At 47.2% G+C, this 22,504-nt stretch overlaps 3 protein-coding genes across 3 annotated transcripts; 2 read left to right on the top strand and 1 right to left on the bottom strand.

The window, feature by feature from the left end:
• Positions 1-56: 56 nt before the first annotated feature.
• On the bottom strand, positions 57-4,592 carry alg11 (ALG11 alpha-1,2-mannosyltransferase). The gene is made up of 5 exons (XM_028955122.1): positions 4,526-4,592; positions 3,420-3,641; positions 2,257-2,628; positions 1,499-2,070; positions 57-1,038 (listed from the first exon to the last, which is right to left on the bottom strand). The coding sequence occupies exons 1-5, from the start codon at positions 4,570-4,572 to the stop codon at positions 755-757; spliced, it is 1,497 nt and encodes a 498-aa protein (XP_028810955.1). The 5' UTR covers positions 4,573-4,592; the 3' UTR covers positions 57-754.
• Positions 4,593-4,920: 328 nt separating this feature from the next.
• Positions 4,921-8,106, top strand: cpb2 (carboxypeptidase B2 (plasma)). Its single transcript, XM_028955309.1, has 11 exons — positions 4,921-4,925; positions 5,228-5,303; positions 5,437-5,561; positions 5,664-5,772; positions 5,852-5,953; positions 6,058-6,165; positions 6,251-6,361; positions 6,485-6,575; positions 7,454-7,656; positions 7,729-7,813; positions 7,898-8,106. The coding sequence occupies exons 1-11, from the start codon at positions 4,921-4,923 to the stop codon at positions 8,104-8,106; spliced, it is 1,224 nt and encodes a 407-aa protein (XP_028811142.1).
• A 2,432-nt stretch (positions 8,107-10,538) lies between these two features.
• On the top strand, positions 10,539-22,456 carry zc3h13 (zinc finger CCCH-type containing 13). Its single transcript, XM_028954612.1, is given in 22 exon segments — positions 10,539-10,729; positions 11,282-11,428; positions 11,515-11,624; positions 11,714-11,828; positions 12,568-12,679; positions 12,855-12,979; positions 13,069-13,107; positions 13,626-13,795; positions 14,528-14,728; positions 14,818-14,982; positions 15,209-15,564; positions 15,646-16,110; positions 16,392-16,637; positions 16,719-17,190; positions 17,300-17,409; positions 17,493-17,608; positions 17,610-18,744; positions 19,191-19,823; positions 19,892-20,038; positions 20,132-20,332; positions 20,873-21,036; positions 21,163-22,456. Coding segments are annotated over 21 exon segments (5,397 nt in total). The 5' UTR covers positions 10,539-10,729; positions 11,282-11,290; the 3' UTR covers positions 21,340-22,456.
• Positions 22,457-22,504: the final 48 nt, after the last annotated feature.

Genomic DNA, 22,504 nt, shown 5'->3' with positions numbered 1-22,504 from the left:
TAATAACGACATGCTACATTGACTAATGTACTGTCACCAGAACACATGACAGCTCATTGGTGTCAACAGGTTTATTTGTAAACATTCACACAAATGAAATAGAGAGAACATTCAATGTGAAGAGACTTTATCCTAAAATAAAATGATCAAGATGTTGAACAAATAGTGGGATGTGAAGATTGTTCTTATTTCCATCTCAGTCTCATTATCCAGATGAGAAGCCTTGCCTTTTTTTAAAGGCCGATTGTCAAAGGCATATCCCCATCCTGGATAACTGTAATTCAAAAAACCCAAATCTCCCCTTCTCTAGAATCCCATCGGTGTTTGACGAAACCCAAACGGATTTCGAATCCCACTGTACCCCACAGTTGTACGGAATGTAAAGAGCACATGGAGACATGCTTGGTGCAAATGTATTCTACCTCAGATAAACCTGAAAGCAAGGTAAAAGCTTTATGCTTCCTGCTGCGGTGGCGCTTGCACTAAATGATCCTCAGTGAAGATCCTCTTGCTTCAGTAGAATGTAGCAAATTATGGGACAGTTACAAACCAGGAGGAGAAAAGTGCAGCGTGTCAACTAAAGCCAACAAGCTTGAGTGAAAACGGCCGCTAAGCTTTCAGTTCTGCAATGACTGTCTGAATCGAACCCTTGGACGGAGTAGTGGTGGTGATGATGGGTTGGGGGGGTTGTTTCAGGTGGGCGGAGTGAGGCCCCTCCTACAGTCTGTCAGGTTGGAGGAAAAGAAGATCCACCTCATCGCTCCAGTGTTCCCATTAGCTGCTCCGCTGCTGCCAGGAAGGAAGCGTCGAATTCCTGGTCAGAGAAACGTGTGACGGATTCACGGGCTCGGCGTCGGACCTCCAGTCGCGCGGTGGGCGCCATCGACAAAATCCGCTCCATCGCGTCAGCGTAGCTGTCATCGTCGTCTGCTAAGAAGCCCGTCTGTCCGCCCTCATGTGGCACCACAATGTCCAGCTTGGGGCCGCCGGACTTGTGGGCCAGTATGACTGTTCCTGCTGCCATGCACTCCACCACACCTGCCAGTACATTTCAGGAAAGTACAATTCATTTAAGTGGACTTATATTACAATGTACTCACTTTTATTCTACTTAGTGTACTAAATATACATCATTAAGATAAACTTAAGTGTACTTTACTACTATTTTGAGACATCATCAAGTTTCACTTAAATATTTTTAAGTACAGGAGAATGAAATGTGCTTGTGATTGGTAGCACATCTGAATACACTTTTAGTACAATTACTACAAATTAGTGTACTTACATTTAATATACTAAAGTATTACTGAGACAGAAACATGCTTGCAATGATTATACACACACAGACACACACAAATGCAATCTCCTCATTTAGCACACAGGAAAAATGTACTACGAATGCACTTGATAAATTTTTTTTTTGTTTTGTTCTAAAGGTGTTACATTTAGGTGGATATACTCAAAGCAAACACATAGTAAAGTAAAGCGATGTTCTTACCAATGCCAAAATGCTCATTCCACATGGTGTGCAGTCCAATTGTGGCCTGAGCCAGCTCCTTCTTCAGCTCTTCAAATGAGATGTTAAGTTTAAACTCCACCCTGTCCGCCACACCAAGTTCCTGGCACAGCCCCCTGAGCATCAGCACCCTTTCCTCATCTTCTTGGTTACGACATCCTCCAATCAGAACCAGCTTTACCCCCTCACGCCCCCCAGGTCCCTGTCCCTTCCGGTCCAGAAGCTTCTTGAAAGCCCGGATCTGGAGTAGGTGGTCCTTCTCTGGGCGGAACTGGCCCACAGACACCACAGAGTGGCATTTTTTGTCATCTGCCTGCTCCTCTTCTAGAGGAATGCTGAGAAAGGCCTGGACATCACATGGTGGGTAAACCACACTGGTGCGGTTGGGGGCGCGCCAAAGGGCCAGGATGTGGCGCAGGGTCCAGGTGGAGTTCACCATGACGACATCACTGCAGGAGCCGGAAAGCCCGTAGAGTAGTGCAAATGCACAGTAATACACCACCTTAATGGCACTCAGAAAAGGATTACTGCTGATGTAGTCTGCATTGTTGAAGCTGATGAAGAAAGTCAAGGAAAAAGTCAATCACAAATTTACTTACCAGACAATAATATCATTACAATATAATACATAAATGCTTAAAGTTACATGTCTATTACACTGATTTATAACAATAAGGGATTATAATGCATATGGCAAGCTTTTGGTACACAACTAGGAAATCTGCTGGAGCGAACCTCACCGTGGGTTTCTCTCTCGGACCACGGCTAGCATGTCAGTGCTGATGGTTGGGTAGTGCACATAGCTGGCCACGCTGCAGCCACCCAGGAAGCGGAAGACAGGGAGGGTGAAGGCATAGCCCATGGAGTCGATGTACACGTCTGGTACAAACTCGGTGATGGCTTCCCAGCCCAGGCAGATGGAGCCCACGCTCTGGCCCAGCAGGGTGAAGTGGGGGTAGAGACGGTCCTCCACTAGGAGGCGGTGTTTCAGAAACACGAAGCGCACAGGCCGTGGCAGACGGACGTTGAAGCGTCTTCGAGCGCCTTCCAGGATCTGCTCACCGGTCACATCTTGGTCACCAGTGTATACCACAAACGAGACATCCGGGTACCTGTCACAAGGTAAAATTATTTAAATACAGAGTCAACTGATCTGAAGAATTAACCAGTGGCCTGACTGCTCCAACTGTAATCCTTCTGATGCATGTGTAACAGTCAAATATATATGGTTGAGTGGTGGCCTAGAAAGTGGCCCTGTATTCAGAAGGTTGACAGTTCAAATCCCGACCCGCCAAGGTGCCACTGAGCAAAGCACCGTCCCCATACACTGCTCCCCGGGCAAATTATACTCAGAGTATATACAATGTTTATCCTCTGCACAACGCGCATATATTTTTAATATTTGCTGTTTTTTTTTTACCACAGTACGTACCATAGTACTTAGTACTATTTTTGATACTACAGGGTGAGAAAGAACTAAACACAGGACATTTTTTCTTATCTAAACATAATATTTAAAAAAATAAAACAAAATTTAAAACTTCCTATGAAGTAGTTTGCGGTCTCCCGTTACAATATGTGATTGTGTAATTCGTTTTTATATGTGCATTTCAGTGATTTCTTTTCATTCATTCTCTGTCTCTGTCATTTTGAGTCAACAAAATAAAAAGGAATAAATAAACATAGGTGAATACTTTCTCTTGTGTGTTGGCTCCATTTGGAAATAAATCCTCATACAATCTCCAACAGGATTCACCCCAATTAATCGAGGAAGTGGCACTTGAGATGAAACACTGCCGTAACGAGCCGAGGCGTCGTGTGATGGAAACCCCAGCAGCGGCGTGAGAGGGACCTCCTTTCCTCCACCACACACTACACGTGTGTGGCCCACACTCCTCCTCACCTATTCTGCAGGGCTCTCAGTGCGCACCAGAGCACTCGCTCCCCTCCACCCCCGGCGTTGCAGTAAGGGTGGAAAAATGCCACAGTCGGCGAGGGGTCCTGTACCAGTCTGGCCTTCCTCTTCATCTGCAGCCATGCCCGCACGCCCAGAACCAGCAGGAGGAGCAGGGCTGACAGCACCAGGCACAGGTAGACGCACGGCAGCACCAGCGACCACATCAGCCTGAGTAAACACAGAGAGTTAGTCAGCGCTGAAATCAAATCGGCGTAAAGTACAGGCCAAAAGTTCAGACACACCTTCTCATTCAATGTGTTTTCTTTATTTTCATGACCATTTACGTTGGTAGACTCTCACTGAAGGCATCAAAACTATGAATGAACACATGTGGAGTTATGTACTTAAAAAAAAAGGTGAAATAACTGAAAACATGTTTTATATTCTAGTTTCTTTGCTCTGATTACTGCTTTGAACACTCTTGGCATTCTCTCGATGAGCTTCAAGAGGTCGTCACCTGACTGGTTTTCCAACAGGAGTTCCCAGAGGTGTTTAGCACTTGTTGGCCCCTTTGCCTTCACTCTGCGGTCCAGCTCACCACCAAACCATCTGGATTGGGTTCAGGTCCGGTGACTGTGGAGGTCAGGTCTCCACTTTTTGTTAAGTACGTAACTCCACATGTGTTCATTCATAGTTTTGATGCCTTCAGTGAGAATCTACCAACGTAAATGGTCATGAAAATAAAGAAAACACATTGAATGAGAAGGTGTGTCCCAACTTTTGGCCTGTACTGTATCTGCGTCAAAATGGAATGACAGTTGTTCCACCGCCATATTACACGTTTTAAACGTATCCACAGCATTTACACTCATTATATAAACTGGGAGAAATGACTTTGTATTTTTCTAAAAATGCTCCAGTTTGGTCATTTTCGGTGTGAAACTGGGCGACACATCGTCCAGCGCAGTGGTTTACGAAGGCAAACGTCCCATTCATTCTGCAGCATTCTGTCGCAGACAACGCCAGGCAAGTCAGACAACGGGAGCTGATGTCACGGCGCGGATTTATTTCAGCGTATAAACGTGTCCGGATGAAACTGACCCACTTCTTACCTGATTAGGTCGCACAGGCAGAGGCTCAGGTGATCGTGGCCAGACATTTTTGTTGACAACACGGTTCCTAAGGACCAGGAAGTGATGACACCGGTTTTGCGCTTGGCGCACAGAAAGGCGCTTAGCGCCACCTGTTGCTCCGGAGGCGTAAAGCGCCAATTGCAACGCTCGAAGTTTCGGGTTTTTTCGTAGAGCTTGTGGTCATGTCTTCATACTAACGTATTATTATATGTGTGCTTCTGATGCTGATGATTAAACACGGCCCATGTTTATAATAATTACAAACTCAGTGTCGCCATTTTGTGTCAGTATTAAACCATGACGCAAAATCAATACTGTTGCCCTTTCTACTGTTTTGCACAAATTATTGCACAAGTCTTGGAGAGTCGGAGAAAATGAGGTTCTTGCTATTAGTGGCTCTCTTGACAAGCTCTGGTATATTTCCTGAAGAAAGTTACGGTACACCTGAACAGTAAGTTTGCATTTGTATACCGTGCTCATCTTGTATAAAGGGTACACAATTCAGACAAGCATAGAATGATGTAATGCACCTTGTCTGGTTACGTTTAAATACTTTAACAAGAAATATAGCGTATGTTTTTTTTCCCCCCCACATTAAGAGAAATGTCATCTTTGATGAAATCTCAGCTATTTGTGTTCATATAGTACTGATGTGTGCTCTCTGTTCCATCTCATATACAGTGATCAGGTTCTCTCCATCATCGCCAAGACGCCGGCGGAAGTGGACATTCTGAGAAATATGTCCACTCAGCATGAGGTGTGGCTCCTTGAAAGGATGCAATTTTATCTTCGAATTTTATCGTAAAAATGAAGAGGGGAATGATTCAAGGCGACTCCTTACAGCTGCACACTGAAATGAACATTAATCGGGAATGTTCGTTCTTGTTCAGACTGTGCTTTGGCAGCCTGCCTCGGCGAGACACATCAAGCCAGACACCGAGGTTCATCTCTACATCCCCAAGCACCATGTCCAGAACGTAACCGACCTGCTGAAAACTCACCTGCTCGCACATAGGTACGGTTTTTCTGGAGCCCTACGCTTCCACCATGCTGATGAGGTAATAAGCAATTACATCATGTGACATTCTTTCTTTAACCATGTATTCTGTGCTCATAGGGTCTTGCTGCAGGACACCCAGGAACTAATTGCCATGCAAACCAGAAATCACACCAGCGACCCAAGAAGCAGTGAGACTTTCTATGAGAGATACCACTCGCTGGAAGATGTGAGCAAAAATACGAATGCACCATACTACAGCATAACAGTATGTTAAGAGAAACACAATCATGCTTTTTCTTCTCTAGATTTATTACTGGATAAACAGGACAATAACGGACAATCCTGACAGGGCAAAGGTCATTCTGATTGGCTCATCCTATGAGAAACGACCACTTTATGTTCTGAAGGTACTCTTGCTATTCATATTTTCTTTATACATCCATACAAACTCACATATGGTCTGTCTACTTTTCCAACAAGATCATTTGTTCCACTCTACTGTGCTGAACAGTTGTCTGGTAGAAAGAGTAATGATGCTAAGAAGGCGATGTGGATTGACTGTGGTATCCACGCCAGGGAGTGGATCTCGCCAGCTTTCTGCCTGTGGTTTGTAGATCATGTCAGTATCACTAGCTCTCTGTCTTCTTTTGAATGCATCTTTAGTTATATCCATAATTGATTTTGCATCCTTGTCCATCACACAGTGTTTGAAATATTATGGAGAAAACGTGGAAGTCACTCAGTTGCTGGACACTTTGGATCTGTATGTTCTCCCCGTCATGAATCCAGATGGGTACAAGTACACTTGGACGACAGTAAGACATTTTTTCTGTCAAAATGAAACAAAAGTATTCTTTTGTAACCTCATCAATACTATGCCATATGGAGTTATTTTAGGAGACAGGTTAATTCTGAATAAAGTTTTGTTGCTTGTACAGAACCGCATGTGGAGAAAGAACCGATCAAAGCATCCACATAGTGACTGCATAGGAACGGATCTCAACCGAAACTTTGATGCGAATTGGTGCAGTAAGTGCTAACACCAAGCATCCATCACATTAATACAAATTCATGTTCACAATGACCCGTATGGGTTTACGAATAACTATGATGATAACAGGCACTTAAAGGTCTCCTATTATGAAAATTTCACTTTATGAGATTATTTAACATTAATTAACATTAAAGTTCCCCCATGTCTACCTCACCTTTGCCTTGTAATGTTACATTTTGTATCATATTTTGTATTAGATTTTGTATTACATTAGTATTTATGCTAGTTATCTTCTTTTTAATATAGGGTTCTCCTGTCTCATTTTCTTTTTTACACACAGTATTTAAGATACCTCTCCAGCTCAGAGACTGCCCCTAATTTTATTGTACTTGTTACAATGACAATAAAGATATTCTGATTCTTATTCTCATTCTAGCCTGTCTATGATCCTGCAGTGGCTAGAAATGGCGAAGGTGTAAAGAGAACTTTGGTCATTCTGCTTGACCGTTCAGAGAGTGGCAGCTCAGGCGGTCGGATCTGGAATTTCTCCCCTTATGACGTCATAAGGAGAAAGGTTACCTCCGCAAATGCACGCTCAACTTCTATAGGCTGCTCACCTCCTCGTCCTGCCTCTCTTCTCCTCATTAGCATTAAAAGCTACAGACGACGAAACGGCACGTCCTGGGAAATCTCATTGTGGGACTGGATCAAAGTAGCTGTAATTCTGCACCACGACTGAGACTTAGATACAGTATTAGACTTTAGATACAGTATTAGGAGACCAATAAGACCTATATAAAAGCAAAAAATATCATAATAGGGCACCTTTAAGACTAATGTCTACTACTGACCTTTGCCATAACCCTCTGGTTGATAACCAAGACCATAACCATTATTTGAAATCCTTTCAAAGCTGAGGGTGCATCTGATTACCCTTGTGAAGAGATCTACTGTGGCCAGTTCCCAGAATCTGAACCAGAGTCCAGGGCGGTGGCCAACTTCTTACGTTCCCATAAGGACACTGTGAAGCTCTATTTCTCCATCCATTCGTACTCACAGATGCTGCTCTTCCCCTACTCCTGCTCCTATGAGCAAGCACAGAACCATGACGAGCTGGTCAGTTAAACCCGCCAAAGTGTATTAAAATCTTTTATATACTTTTCTGAATGTTTGATGGTTTTCTTTTAGCTTGCACTCGTACAGGAGGCAGCCCAGAACATCCGCAGATATTACAGGAACCAATACAAATACGGTGCTGGTGCCAAAACAATATGTAGGTATTGTGGAGTAATTTCGAGAGACTACACCATTCTCTTAATCTGAATGTGAAATGCGGTATGTGTGTCTTCGTGTCCAGACCTGGCTCCAGGAGGCTCAGATGACTGGGCCTATAAGATGGGAATCGAGTACTCCTTCACGTTTGAGCTGCAGGACCGTGGCACGTATGGATTCCTGCTTCCACCGAGCTACATTACCAAAGCCAGTAAAGAGGCTGCCCTGGCAGTGAAGGGTATAACCCTGAGAGTTATCCAGAAGAAACAGTGGGCATCTCCACCGCAGAGCTGAACAGAAGACTACAGAATGCCTACTATTTCTTTTAGCAACAACTCTTATATTTTACTTTAATTATTGTATGTTTAATGTGTATTCACATAAAGGCAAAATCATTAGGTCAGTTGCAATGTTTGACGTCTCTCTTTTTTTCTGTCTTTTTTATTGTTTCAGTAGACAAATTAGGTTTCTAGTCACAGAACATTCCTACATATTTTCATTCACGCACAGAAAATCCACTAGCATAACTTCCACATCGCAAGAGATGCACTATATACATTTTTTAAAAACACAACAGCAAAATATTTATCATTAGAATACTTTTTTAATTTAACAAATAGACCTATTAATACATAAACAAAAGATACCAAATGTAGAGAGAAATTGTCCTTAGTAATCCAAAATCCTCCCGCACTCTTAATATTCTGACTAAGGATACTGGATTTGGAGGGAGCTTCACCCAAATATCAGAGACTGTACCTTTTATTCTCATCCCCACAACTCTTATTCAAGGCTGGATTAATTTTTTAATCAAAAGAATTATATGCATGTTATACAGTCATGTGACATGACCTCTCAGACCATGCCCAAGTGCCCAAGACCTCTCAGACCATGCCCAAGTGCATCTAAATGTGCAATTATCCTCCTGCATATATAAAACTCCACTTTGGACACTTCATTGACTTCTGTGAATTTGTTAGTGTAAAACTTTCACAATTTTGGCACAATAATAGGAACTCCCCAGTTTCTCCTGCTGTTATGTGGGATGCTCCAAAGCTACTTTACGTGGTTTCCAAAATAGGAAAATTCTGGAGGAAAAAGGAAAAATTACCCAAACTCTGTCCTATGAATGTCCTACGATATTGATTGAGGCAAAGACAAAACTTCATATGGAATACACTCGAGTCACAAAAAAACAGAAATATTATATACATGGAAACAGACCTGGCCGACTTCTCGCACACCATTTAAAAATCCAGCAAAATGAGCGCTCCATTAATTCCATTAAGACCACTCAGGGCACAGTTGCTCAAGACCCTACTCTGATCAATACAACTTTTAGAGATTTTTATAGAAGCCTTTACTCCTCTGACAGCAGTGGCATGGAGACTGACATCCGTTCTTCGTTAAAGACTATTTCTTGACCGTTCCATGTTTAATGCCCCTTTCACTTCAGAGGAGGTCTGGACAGTCATTCTGGATATGCCTAGCAGTAAATCTCCAGGCCTTGATGGCTACCCTCTGGAATTCTGTCGGACATTTTGGCCCAATATTTATGCCTGTACCGTCTTCTCAGGTCAGCTTCCAGACACCTGGAAGTCTACAGTAATTAGTTTACTTAAAAAAAACTCCTTAGACTGCTCCTCATATAGTCCAATTCTAAATATAGATTACAAAATCGTTACTAACCTTTTAGCTCGGAGATTAACCGGTTTTGTCAAGACAACCTGCGTAGACTCTTTAATATGGGGCCCCATAATCAGGAGGTTGCCAGTTCGAACCCCAATCCGCTGAGGTGTCACTGAGCAAAAGTACCATCCCCACACACTGCTCCCCGCCTGTCATGGCTGCCCACTGCTCACTAAGGGTGATGGTTAAAAGCAGAGGACACAATTTGTTGTGTCACCGTGTGCTGTGCTGCAGTGTTTCACAATGACAATCACTTCACATTCACTAATATACAATATCAGGCCACTTCCAGTAAGGATCCAACCCTGTTAGTTTTGCTTGAAATTTTTAAAATGATTGAGACTATTTCCAGCAACCCAGTTATCTGTAGCACTTTGTTGGCCTGGAGTGACGTAAGGAGATACTTAAAAATTCCTAATTCTTTATGTTCACCCATTGCTTTTAACCCAGATCTTCCATTTTAAAGGTACCTGTCTTGCAGATTGTCTAGTAAAAAGACTTGGAAGAAACTTTTGATCAAAGTGTATGGTCCTCCATTTGTGCCAACTTTTTCCCAAAATGTCATTCTCTCAATATACATGAAAAAAAAACAAAACATTTGGGGTCTTGTTCCCTTGATGTATGCGTTGTTCAATATGTGATATATTTCTAAAACTACAATAAAAACAAAATAACCAAAAAATTGTGTGTGTATATTTTTTTCAAATAACACCCAGCCAGAAAGAGATGGAAATGGAACAGAAGAACAAGTCCCAGGTTCGAACCTCACTCACTTCTATGGTGTCCCTGAGCAAGACACGTAACCCTGAGTGTCTCTGAAAGTCAGTTTAATAACTTCAATTTACACTTACGGCAGTTCTTTGTCGTTCTTTTTCTTATAATTGCTTTATATTTATGAGAGCTTAAACATTTTAAGAGATCGAAACCAAGGTACTTTAAAAAGCATTTTCTTGTACATCTATTCCGTCAGGATGGATGTTCTGACCCCTGGCGGTCACAGGCGTAAATGCACTTAAGACCTCCAGTGTCCCACAGTTCTTTGCGTTCCCGTCCAGCCCGAGCGCTGCCACACTGGACCGCAGCTAGCATTTGTAGCACAATGTTGCTAGCACCATGAAGGCGGGTTGGGTGGCGCCCGGCTGTTGAAATGCAACTTTCAACCTCGTAGTTTCATCAAACAAAGCTCCCCAGAAGCGAAACTGGACGCGACGCCCGATTAATAATCCGGGTGAGGCTCCCCGCTTTTGTCCGCAGCGCGGTGGCCATCCCGACGCCGCCAGGCCTGGTGCTCGTCCACGTCGCTTTTGAGATGATGGACGATTACAGATCGCTGCGTTGTTTCTGTCGCGTGTCTTTTCCACGGGCGCGTCTGCAGCGTCGACGCTGTCACCTGCACAGTCCTGTAGAAGTGCGCCTTTTCATTTACATTTAAGGTATTTGGCAAACGCCCTTATCCAGAGCGACTTACAACGTGCTTTCAAGTTAACATCGATGAAGTGATTTCCGACTTGCGTCTTTATATAGTCTTTACGGAACTCCAGATCGCATTTCATGTTCGCTGCTTATTTGGCTAAACCCCCATTTGTCACTTGACCACAACAAATTTTGTGGAAAGTGTCACGCGTTCCGACTTAATGGCCTTTACAGAAGGTCACCACCTTCTCCCTGTATAACTATGGGGACTCATTTGTTGTTTCTGGAGTTTGGATTGTGATGAGATGTTCCAAAATGGCTCCACCGCAGACCATGTCCATGAACTTGTGAGCATTTGGTGTTGCAGCCCTGCAGAATGTCCAAGATCAGGCGGAAGGTGACAGTGGAGAACTCGAAGACCATATCTGACAGCAGCAGCAGCACTGCACCTTCTCGCCGGCCAAGCGTGTTTGAGAGACTCGGCCCCAGTACGGGAGGAGGTAATGCTGCTGAGGTGAGTGCTTTTCCTAATGAAATAGGTACATTTACGTTGACACACTTTGTGTATCTTTCCTCAACCTGTGCTTGGTCCTCTCCCAGACACACTGTAGAAATTGGTTAAAAACAGGGAACTGCAGTTACGGCAACACTTGCCGCTACACCCATGGAACTCAGCCACGAGGCAAAGGCTTTTCTGGAACGTTCAGCAGGTAAGATGTTCTGTAATTAATCTTGTGCGTGTTATAAGTGCTCATGTTGAACTTTTTTTTTTGTATGAAATACTGTGGTATTTGACCAGGTCTGCGGAGAGGCCCACTGGGGACCTCCGGGAGAGGATGAAAAATAAGAGACAGGATGTTGAAGAGAACAGTCAGAAAAGAGAACCAGACGAGCCAGTATCCCCCACAGCCAGAGTAGGAGGTTTTTTTTTTTTTTTTTTTTTTTTTTCTCTCTTCTTCCTCAGAAGGTCAAAGGTCACTTATTAAAGGTCCCCTATTATGAATTTTATTGCTTTTATACCAATCTTATTGGTTCCCCTAATGCTGTATATGAAGTCTGCTGTGGTGCAGAATTAAAGCCACTTTGATCCAGTCCCAATGAGAATTAAATGCTAATGAGGAGGAGAGAGGCGGGGCAAGGAGGAGAGCAGCCTAAAGAAGTGATCAGGCATTCATAGGAATCGTCGTCAACACCATTTACCAACCAAAATGTTTGACATTCCAGACAGGAAGTTGTGTCTGCATTTTTCCAGGAAAAAAAAAAAAAATCAATGAACCCACTGGTTCTTCAGAGTCCCGCGTGACTGAACAAAACAAAAAAAATTGCGCACGTTTGGAAGCCATGACAGTCGTTGGAGCTATTTTCTGGGGGGAGGGCATTAGAGGTAACCTTTTCCCTAATGACGTCATAAGGGGACAAATTTCAGATCCGAGTGTCTGAGCTGCCGCTCTCTGAACGGCGAAGCAGAATGACCAAAGCCCTTGCTACCCCTATCACCATTTCTAGCCACTGCAGGACCACAGACAGGCTCGTATTAATGTTAATTTCACTTTGTGAGATTATTTTTCATGATAGGGGACCTTTATTCATTGATTTGGACATTTTAAGAATCTACCAGGTTCTGATTAAGTTTGGTTTGCTTTTCTGCTGCAGCAACGCGATTCCTCTCGAGGGAGACATCGGGAGAAAGAGGACATAAAGATCACCAAGGAGCGAACCCCAGCCAGCGAAGAAGAGCCAGCAGAGTGGGAAGCCAGCCGTGAAGGTGAGGTCTAGCGTGCTCCCCGGCCATCTAGAGTGGCAGGCTTGTAATCTGTGAAATTGTCTGCTCACACACGCCATTGAGAGGTCGGGGTTTAACTGTGCTCTCATCCGACTGAGCAGGATGTGCAGTTCTGGGGAGAGTTTTATAACACCACACCTTTTGTTTTTTCATCCAGACTCTGATAACGGTGACTACGATTACGAATTATCTTTGGAGATGAAGAGGCAGAAGATTCAGCGAGAGCTGATGAAGCTGGAGCAGGAGAACATAGACAAGAGAGAAGAGATAATCAAGAAAGAGGTAAGAGAATTCAAGATTGACGTAATAGAGAAGCTGAAGCCTGCGGGTGTGTAAGCGGTGCATTGAGAGCCTCTGTTTTTTTTCCTCAGGAGCAGGTCAGTAAGAACAGGACAAGCAGCATGCCGATGGTAAGAATGGTCAAAAATTCTCACAATGTATTTTACTGTCTAAACTGTTTCTTAAATAGGCTTACCAATAGTTGTGTGTAGTAGGGGGTAGTAGCCAAGTGGGTAACACACTCATCTGTAACCAGAAGAACAGTCACCCCCATCTGTTCCATCAGGTTCAAACCCCACTTACTACCATTACTTTCCCTGAACAAGACACTTAACCCTGAGTGTCTCCAGGGGGACTGTCCCTGTAACTACTGATTGTAAGGCGCTCTGGATAAGGCATCTGATAAGTGCTTTAAATATAAATGACCCTGACAGTGTAACATTAACACATTTTGGTAAGGGGTTCTTACATTTCTTTTTATATTTCAAATGTTTACTTTTATTGGGGTTGAGGAATTTTATGGATGTTTATTATCGTTCCATACTGCTTTATTGCTCTATATTTCCAAGTTCAGTGTCAGAGTTCAGTTTAATTATGAGGTTTGATGTCATTACTGATGGTCACAGGGCTTTGATATTTCTTTATTTAGGCTTCCCCTGAGCCTGTAAGCTCCAAAGGGTCGCCGACATCCCTGAAGTCCAGTAACTCACCCAAGCATAAGGTCTCTGGTAAGAGCTCATTCGCTGGGAAGAAGGAGAAGAAGGCCTCATCCATCATCTCGCCAGTGTCAGAGGCCAGGTTCGAGGAGGCTGAGTCCAGGTGAGTATCTGATCTTCATCTGGAAAGCCAAGTTTCAGGCATAAGGGAATTCCTTAAGGAAGTATTATTACTTTCTTAAAGGTGTCAATCACAAATTTCACTTTTAACATTAGTTCCCCCAGCCTGTCTGTGGTCCTGCACTGGCTAGAAATGCCGATAGGTGTAAAGAGAGCCTTGGTCATTCTGCTTCACTGGGAGCGACAGCTCAGATGGTCTGAGCTGGAATTTGTCCCCTTATGACGTCATAAGGGGAAATGTTACCTCCACTTTCTCATGCTTTGCCCACCCAGAGAATTTCCCCCTTCTCATCTTAAACATTGTCTCCACCAACCGTCATAGCTTCAAAATGTCAGAAACATTGCAGTTGCTTGGTGATTGGATGTAAAAATGAGCACAAATATATTTTTTAGTTCCGTCACAAGAGACTGAAGAACCAGTGGGTTCATTTTTTTTTTTCTGGAAAAACGCGAGGAGGCCGCTCTCCTCCTCATTAGCATTTAAAGCTACAGACACTGAAATGGAGCGTCCTGGGAAATCTCGTTGTGGGACTGGATCAGTGGCTGTAATTCTGCACCATGACTGAATTTCCGAAAGAGACTTTAGATACAGTGTTAGGGGACCAATAAGACTGATATAAAAGTTGGGAGTTCTCTTCTTGAATGATTATAATTTAAATTGGTAGAACTTCATGGATTGTGTCATCCTGTCATTATTTTACAATTTTCTTTTCAGATCCTCTAAGGGTTCCCATGGAAAGAAAAAAGGGCCAAGAACACCCAGCCCTCCTCCCCCAGTTCCTGTCGAAAGCGCTGTGGTGACAAAGAAACACAAGGTGAAGCACAAGAACAAGGAGAAGTCCGAGGACCGTGCTAAGGAGGTGAAGGAGCGGGGTCGTGATCTAGAGAAGCACAAAGAGAAGAAGGAAAAACGCAGGTACGAGCTTCTAGAAGAATTCTGTTCATGAAGGACTAGGTTTTGAGTAAATGTTTATTAAATGTTATATTTTTTGTTTAACTATTAAGGGATCGTTCGGAAAGCTCCCACAAAGCCAAGCGTTCAGTGACCTCGGAGGAGCGTTCTGGAAGCATTTCGTCCCCCTCTAGAGAGGTGTCTCCAAGCAGCCGCAGGAAGTCCTTATCGCCCAAAGCCTCGTCCCAGAGACAAGCGGTGTTAGCCTCCCCTCGCAGGTATACTTTCTCTACTAATTGGACGCCTTCGTATACTTCTTGTGGAGGCAACATTCACCATTCAACACTAAAGCAAATGTCAGTTTGGTTGAATAGTTGTCTGTGACAACTTTGCAAGTAAGATAAACATTAATGCTTTTATAAAGTTCATATTTAGGCATGTTTGTAGCTTTTTGGTTGCGATTTAGTGTCCTGGAATTTATTAATTTATTTTTTAATCTCACAGATCGCGGACTCCACCCAGTCGTCACCATCGCAGCCCATCTCCTCCGCCCGCTCGCCACCACTCCCCCTCTTCCCACTCAGGTTCTTCAGCCCAGAGACACTCGCCTTCCCCACGCAGGAGGGGCAGGAGCCCCAACTCTCCTCCCCACGTCAGGGGTGATCCTGGGCACACTTCGCCCCCCTCGTCCTCAGCCCACAGGCGCTCGCGGTCTCCTCCGACGCCCCGCGACCCTTCACCCCTGCCGCAGAGACGCTCCAGCCCCAGCCGGCACCACTCACAGGGTCGAGAGAGAGGTAGCCGGGTGGAGCGGGACAGGAGTCCAGTAGTCCAGGAACGGCGCCATGAGCGCAGAGATGGTGAGCTGGGATAATTCTGAAGTAAACAAGCTCTTAAATCAAGTTCTTACGTGTTTGATCCTTTATTCCGTCTACTACCAGAGAGTCGGGGACGGCGAGACAAGGAGCGCGAAGATCGCGATTACGAGACGGAACAGAGCACTTCTCGAGAGACACGCGATGACCGTGACGCAAGAGACACGCGAGAGCGTCGCGACACGAGGGATCGCCGGGACACCAGAGATGAGCGGCAGCACCGACAGGACAGCAAAGACACACGCAGCGACTCCAGAAACGAGGGACGGACCGCACGAGACGCCCCCGAGTACAGAGAGCGTGAGCGCGACCGGGAGCGAGAAAGAGAACGAGAGCGGGAGCGCGAGAGGGAGCGCGAGCGAGCTGATGCCCACAGGAAAGAAGAGGCCCTCCAGGAGGAGCGCGGTAGTTATGGGAGGGGTCACAGCCGGGAGGAGAGCAGATCTGAAACACGCTTGGAGTCCAGGAATGAGACGCGTGGCGAGAGGTCTGTCCGGGGGCGGGGCCGTGCCGCAGAAACGTCCGAGAAAGGTGAGCTCGCTCAGGGTCACCACGGGGTCACTTCACCTGATTTCCGTCTGTCTGTAGCATCTACCACTTTATGCCAAAATGCCGGAACAGGAACCAACATTCTTTATTTAATCTTAACTTCAGGAATCTTTTTTTTTTTTTTTTTTTTTTATATATATATATATAAATGGGGCTACGAAAGCGTAATTTGGAACGATCACAACACGTGATTGATTAGATGCAGTATACAGGTACACGTAATATTATTATATCCAAATATTGAGCTGTGGATTTGCTTGCAGGTTCTGCCAGAGGCTCACGCGCCTCTCAAGGTGAAAACGGTCACGACAGCTGGGAGTCGCGAAGCAGCGCCCGCGACCGGAGCCTGGAGAGAGGCTCGGACCGCACCGGCGACCGCGCAAACGAACGCCTCGCCGACCGCGCAAGCGAGCGCTACGACAGCGAGCGCCAGAGAGGAGAGCAGGCCCGCGATTCGTCCTACGACCGCCGTGGCGCTCACGCCGATCGCAGGGACAACCGGGACAGGGGTGCGGAAACTTCTGGTATTACACAATGCCGGGTAGACACGTTTTCCATGTAACGTAACCTTCGTCCCGCTCGTCTTTCAGAGACTAGAGCGCAGTCGCCCACCCGACACCAGAGTCGTGCGGAGGAGCCCGACCGAGAGGAGAGACGAGAGGAGCGGCGGGCGGAGCGCGGAGACGACCGGCGAGATGACCGGACTCGAGAGAGGGAGAGAGAGAGGGAGCGCGAGCGAGAAAAAGAGAGGGAGCGCGAGAGGGAGGAGAGGGAACGAGAGCGGGAGCGCGAGGCAGAGCGGGAGCGCGAGCGCAACCGAGAGAGGGAGCGCGAGCGGGAGAGGGAGAGAGAGCGAGAACGGGAGCGAGAGAGAGAGCGAGAGGAGAGAGAGCGGGAAAGGAAGGAGAGAGAGAGGGAACGGGAGCAGAGGGAGCAGAGGGAGCGGGAGCGGCAGAGGGAATGGGACGAGCGAGAGAAAGGAAGAGAGGAACGGAGGGAGAGGAGAGAGGAAGGACGAGATGAACGCTCCGTTCGCGACTCGCATGAAGACCGCAAGACCAGGTAAGTGTGTTCTAGATCTTTTTTTTTCTTCAATTCAATTCTTTTGGTTCCATCATGCTTTGCTTTTGTGCGAATTTTAAGTACAATTTGGTCCTTTTTTGTCTCACAGCCGCAAGAGGCATCGTGTGGAAAACACCCCGAGCCCACGTCCCTCCCCGAAGCGAGCGCGAGACGCCAGCCCCGCAGACAGCGACGGTTACAACAGCGCGGAGGAGAAAGGTGCGCGCGTGAGCAGCAGCCGTCACCGCTTCACGTCTCTGCGCCGTGACTTGGTCCTAAATTTACCGTCCTTGTCCCCGCAGCCGGCGACAAGCACCGGCTCCTGAGCCAGGTGGTCCGTCCTCAGGAGGCTCCCCGCACCCCGCCTCGCGTCGTAACGGACGAAAAGCCTTCCCGCTGGAAAGACGACGACCGGCGCGGGTGACAAGAAGGACTCGCGCGCCCGCGGCCACGAGGAGGGCGACGCCCGCGTGGAGAGAAGTGCCGGCGGCAGGGGCGGAGGAGACCGGCGGGGGGAACATCAGCAGGAGAGCAGCGGTGACGCCAGAGCTTCAGAGAGCAGGTGGGGTAAAGACCGGGACCCGACCCCGCCCCTGCCCAGCTCTTCCGCGGTCGAGGAGCGGGACAGAGAGAGGGAGGTGTCAAGCAGCGTCAGCCACGACGACGGCAAGAAGAAGGCCAAGGCTCAGAAGAAGGGTCTGAAGAAGACCAGGAGAGAGGAAGAAGGCGTCACAGGAGGCGAGCGCTTTAACCTTGAACCCGCCCCCAGCGCTCCTGCCCCGGACCCGCCTCCCGCCCTGATCTCCCCCCGAAAACTGCCCAAGAAAAAGGCCCTGGACAAGAAACGCAAGCACTCAAGGGGCGGAGACTCTGACGTTTCAGAGGAGGAGCCTGTAGTGCAGCACCATGCCATCAGCAAGAGGAGGCGGGGTCCCCGCACGCCCCCGCCAATCACCAAAGAGGATCTCCCCTCCCAGAGAGCACTGGCGGCCAGTCAGCGGTCCCCTCTGCAGCTTCCTCTCAAAATGGACCCCAACTTCAGCGACTGGTCTGACGAGGACGTTCCTGACCGGGGGGATTTACCTCTGGTGGCCCCTCACTCCGCCCCTCCGGAAACCAGGAGCCTGCTGCCAGCCGAAGCCTTCTCCAGCAGGAGGGGCGGCAGGGTGGCCCGCGACAGGTCGGACCCGCCGATTGCACCGCTGCTCTCGGACCCCCCGATGTTAATGCAGACGCTGCCGCCGCAGCCCCTGCTGCCCCAGCATCTCCTCCGCAAGCCGTCCTCCCAGGACCAGCCGCCCACCAAGCGCAGCAGCAGCCTGGGCAGCGACCCCAGCCGCACCGCGTCCCGCCGCCTCCGGTCCCCCTCCAACGACTCCGCCCATCGCGACGAGAACCCCCAAGCCCCGCGGTCCCGCAGAGGACGGCAGCCCGCAGGCGGCAACGCTTCCCGCGAGCGGGACAGGGGCGTGGCCACTGAGCCGCCGTCGTCTGAGCGGAAGTCGCGCATTGATCAGCTACGACGCGGCGAACCCAGCCGCAGTACTTCCTCAGGTGAGCTACAGGTTATCAAGGCATGCAGGGTGCAATCATGTTCATCGCTGTAGCCTGTCGACCGGGGCGGCCCCGTAATCGGAAGGTTGCCGGTTCGAATCCCGATCCGCCAACGTGCCACTGAGCACCGTCCCCACACGCTGCTCCCTGCTCAATGCAGAGGACAAATTTCACTGTGTGCACCCTGTGCTGTTGTGTATCACAAGTGATAATCACTTCACTTTCTGCACATTTTAAACTCTCTAAAAAATCCTTAATACTTATGAATGTTAATTATATTTATTTTTTCACTCACAATTTCACCTTAAACTACTAAAAATGACTTAATTTTTCACTTTTCAACTTTATTTGAAACGATTGTCACTATATATATATTATTTATTTATTTATTATTCCTGTCATATGTAACTATTCAGTTTATTTCCAATTTTTTTCCCATTCTCCAGACCGGCAGGACTCCCGCAGCCATAGCTCTCGTCGCAGTTCCCCCGAGTCGGAACGTCAAGCGCGGTCCCGGGCCGGGTCGTACGATAGCCGCGACCGGGACCGAGAACGCGATCGGGATCAGTTTGACCGCGACCGCAAAGACTTGCGCCAGCAACAGCTGCCGTCGCAGCAGCCACAGCCAGGAGCGCCGCAGCCGCAGCGAGACTGGGAGCCCGAGTCGCGAGAATGGAGGGGACCGCGGGAGCCCCTGCTGCCCCACCGCGGAGCCAACCGCGAGCCCATCCGGGAACGCGAGCCCAGGGACCTGCGCGACCGTGAACGCCTCCTGCCGGAGGGCTTGCTCTCGTCATCCCAGTCCCACGACCGCATGGACCGCGGTGAGCGGGACCGAGAGCGTGGGGACCGCGAGCGGGACCACAGGGACCGAGAACGCGGCGAACGCGAGACACTGCTGCCGTTCGATCTTCTGCCACATAATGAGCCAAAGACCAGGGGGGAGGGCCGGTTGGATAGAGGGGACTACGAACCTCTGCTGCCACGGGAATCTGTCGCCATGGAGACAGAGAAGCCCTCAGACAGCCAGCATCTTCATGGGGAAGCCAGTGAACCAGACAAGGTGGACAGTCTAGATGGTAAGTAGAAGTATTAACAGTCTTCCTGTAATGTCCTGAACGTGCGATTGATTGTCCATGTTTTGTAGAAGAGGAGGATGGCAAGGGTGAGGATGCCCAGTCAGTGGTTTCTGGTGGTGAGGAGTATGAGCCAATCAGTGATGACGAATTGGATGAGATTCTAGCTGACAGTGCTCAGAAGAAAGAAGAGCAACAGGATGATGAGAAGACCCCAGGTAAAGATCTCTGGACACTTTTTCTGTTTGCAGATTAAACCATTGAAACACAGAGATCGAGTGTAATGTGGGTCTTTACCGTCCTGTCCTCAGGGCCTCTTGATGTGATTGATGTGGACTGGTCCAGCCTGATGCCCAAGCAGAAGCAGGAGCCGCGGACTCCGGGTGCGGCGCTGCTTAAGTTCACCCCGGGTGCCGTTCTCCTCAGGGCAGGCGTGTCTCGCAGGTTGGCTGGCCCTCGGCTCCTCGCCCGTGTTAAAGAGGTGTGCAGTGGCGAGCTGGAGGATCCTAAAGGTGAGATGGGTTGAAAATGCCGATTTAACAGGTACTATGAGCATTTCAGTGGTGTAGGCTGTAAATCATTATGCTTATGCCTAGTAAGGGTCTATTTTCTAAAGAGGTACAATGAAATTCAGAACACTTCAATCACTGGGGCAGTGGTGGCCCCGTAAGCAGAAGGTTGCTAGTTCGAATCCCGATCCGCCAAGGTGCCACTGAGCAAAGGAATCACAATGGTGATTTGTTAAATGCAGAGGAAAATGTTCACTGTGTGCACCTTGTGCTGTGCTGCTGTGTATCACAATGACAATCACTTCACTTTCAATCAGGAGGATTTGTGCATGTGGCAAACAGAACAAATAAAACTAAATGAAATTCTAATTTATATTTATAATAATTTATGTTAACACATTATATTGATACCTTATAATACATAGGAAATGCATCAACTATGATGAAACATATAATAAATGCCTCATGCACCTGTGGAGACTAATGAAATGCTAAGCTAATGCTAACTAGGTAAACTTTAACCTAGCTGCTTTCCTCTTCCAGATGTAGATAAGCTGTTTGAGCATGACTTGGGCGCCCTGAACATGGCTGCCCTGAACCGGCGTGTGGAGAGGGCAGGTCTGCTGCGGAATCTGGGCCCCTGTTGCAAAGCGCTCTGTGCCCGTCGTGACATGGCCATCCGCAGACAGCTGCTGAAAAACGACAAGGTCTGCACCAGCTGCTCGTAGTCCAGGCCTTCCTCTCTGTCATTTGTAGCGGCCACCCGTGCTGTTGCGGGGGTTGCAGAGTTGAATAGATGCATGATGTTTATGACGTATGGTCTCTGTGAACAGGGGACCACCAAGCAGATGTACTCCGGTGCCCCGGTGGTGGACAGCGAGTTGCTGCAGCTGAGCATCCGTCTTTTTAAAAAATCTCTGGCTGCTAGTCAGACGACGGAGCCGGACAAGGGTGAGACTGCGCCATCCGCCGCTCAGCCCAGCGCCCCCACAGAAGTATGTGCGACTTAAACAAGAGGAGCAGCGGGTAAGGGGGGGATGAGCCAGTGAGTAAAATGTTGACCGGTCATTAACTCGTCCTCTGCCTGCACCCCGTCCACGTCCGTTTATTAAAAACGAGAAACCGTGAAGTCGATGTTCATTGGAAGGACTGTGAGACAGCCTTTCACGTACGTCCACCATAGAGACTGCTGTATGTGCTAGCCTAAGGATGGATGGAGGTATGGATGGAGGTGTATGGTCAGGGTCATTTGGGGGGCGCACAGAGAAAGAGACTGTTTTGAAATGTCTGTTTTTATTGCGGTGGGGAAAAAAGCTCCTATCTGTTGTATTGCCGACTGGATGGCCATTACGATCAGCGACTCTTTACTCTTTCTTCTGTTTGCCAGGTTTGAGTTTTAGTTTAGTTCTGTTTCCTACGTTGGTATATCGTACTGCGTAGTCAGTGTCGTAGAGCACCCATCAAGACTTTGCACCACATGACCCTGCTGTGTTATGCATGTAAAGCTAATACTATTCGCAGATCCTATCAAATAAAGTTTTTCTGGAAAGAAGAAATGTTTAAAGGTAAAGGACATTGGGAGATTTACTGTCCTTGATGTCAATATTGTTTTGCTATTTGTTAAATCCTTTGTGACATCCTGTTTTCGATCCTTCATCGTAATGTTAATCTCACCATATGGACAATAAATTTTCAGCCTTTTTTTTTAAAGACTTGAACTGAATGTTTTTCAAGCTGTTTGCACATGTTTACAGGAGGAAACTCTTGTTAGAAGACAATGGACTTCATACCACACGCTTTTGCTCTAATGGGAAGACTCAGGAACCCGCAGGACGAGCATCTGCTTAATCAAATGAATGAAGGGGTCTGATAGCTCTTCACTGGACCTGGCTTCCAGGCAATGGGAAAATGTAGGAAAACAGAACGCTTTGGAAAAAGCATTTGGATTTTCAAGGGATTTAAAAAAGAAAAAAAGACATTTCTGTATTCATGCCTTTCGTCTTTGGTTGAGAGTAATGATATCAATAATCTGTGCAGCAGTGAATAAGTTTTATTTCCACAATAAGTGAGTATTGTTTTGTGTAAGCCTGTGGAGTGTGCATTAACAAGAATATCATTCTTATGTCTTCATGTCTGAGAAATTATGTGCGTGTCAGAAAACAACATAGGGTAAAA

The sequence above is a fragment of the Denticeps clupeoides genome, chromosome 15 (assembly GCF_900700375.1).
Source record: "Denticeps clupeoides chromosome 15, fDenClu1.1, whole genome shotgun sequence".
Taxonomy (NCBI): Eukaryota; Metazoa; Chordata; class Actinopteri; order Clupeiformes; family Denticipitidae; genus Denticeps; species Denticeps clupeoides.
The sequence above is the reverse complement of the archived record's forward strand: the minus strand, read 5'-3'. Positions and strand labels throughout refer to the sequence as shown.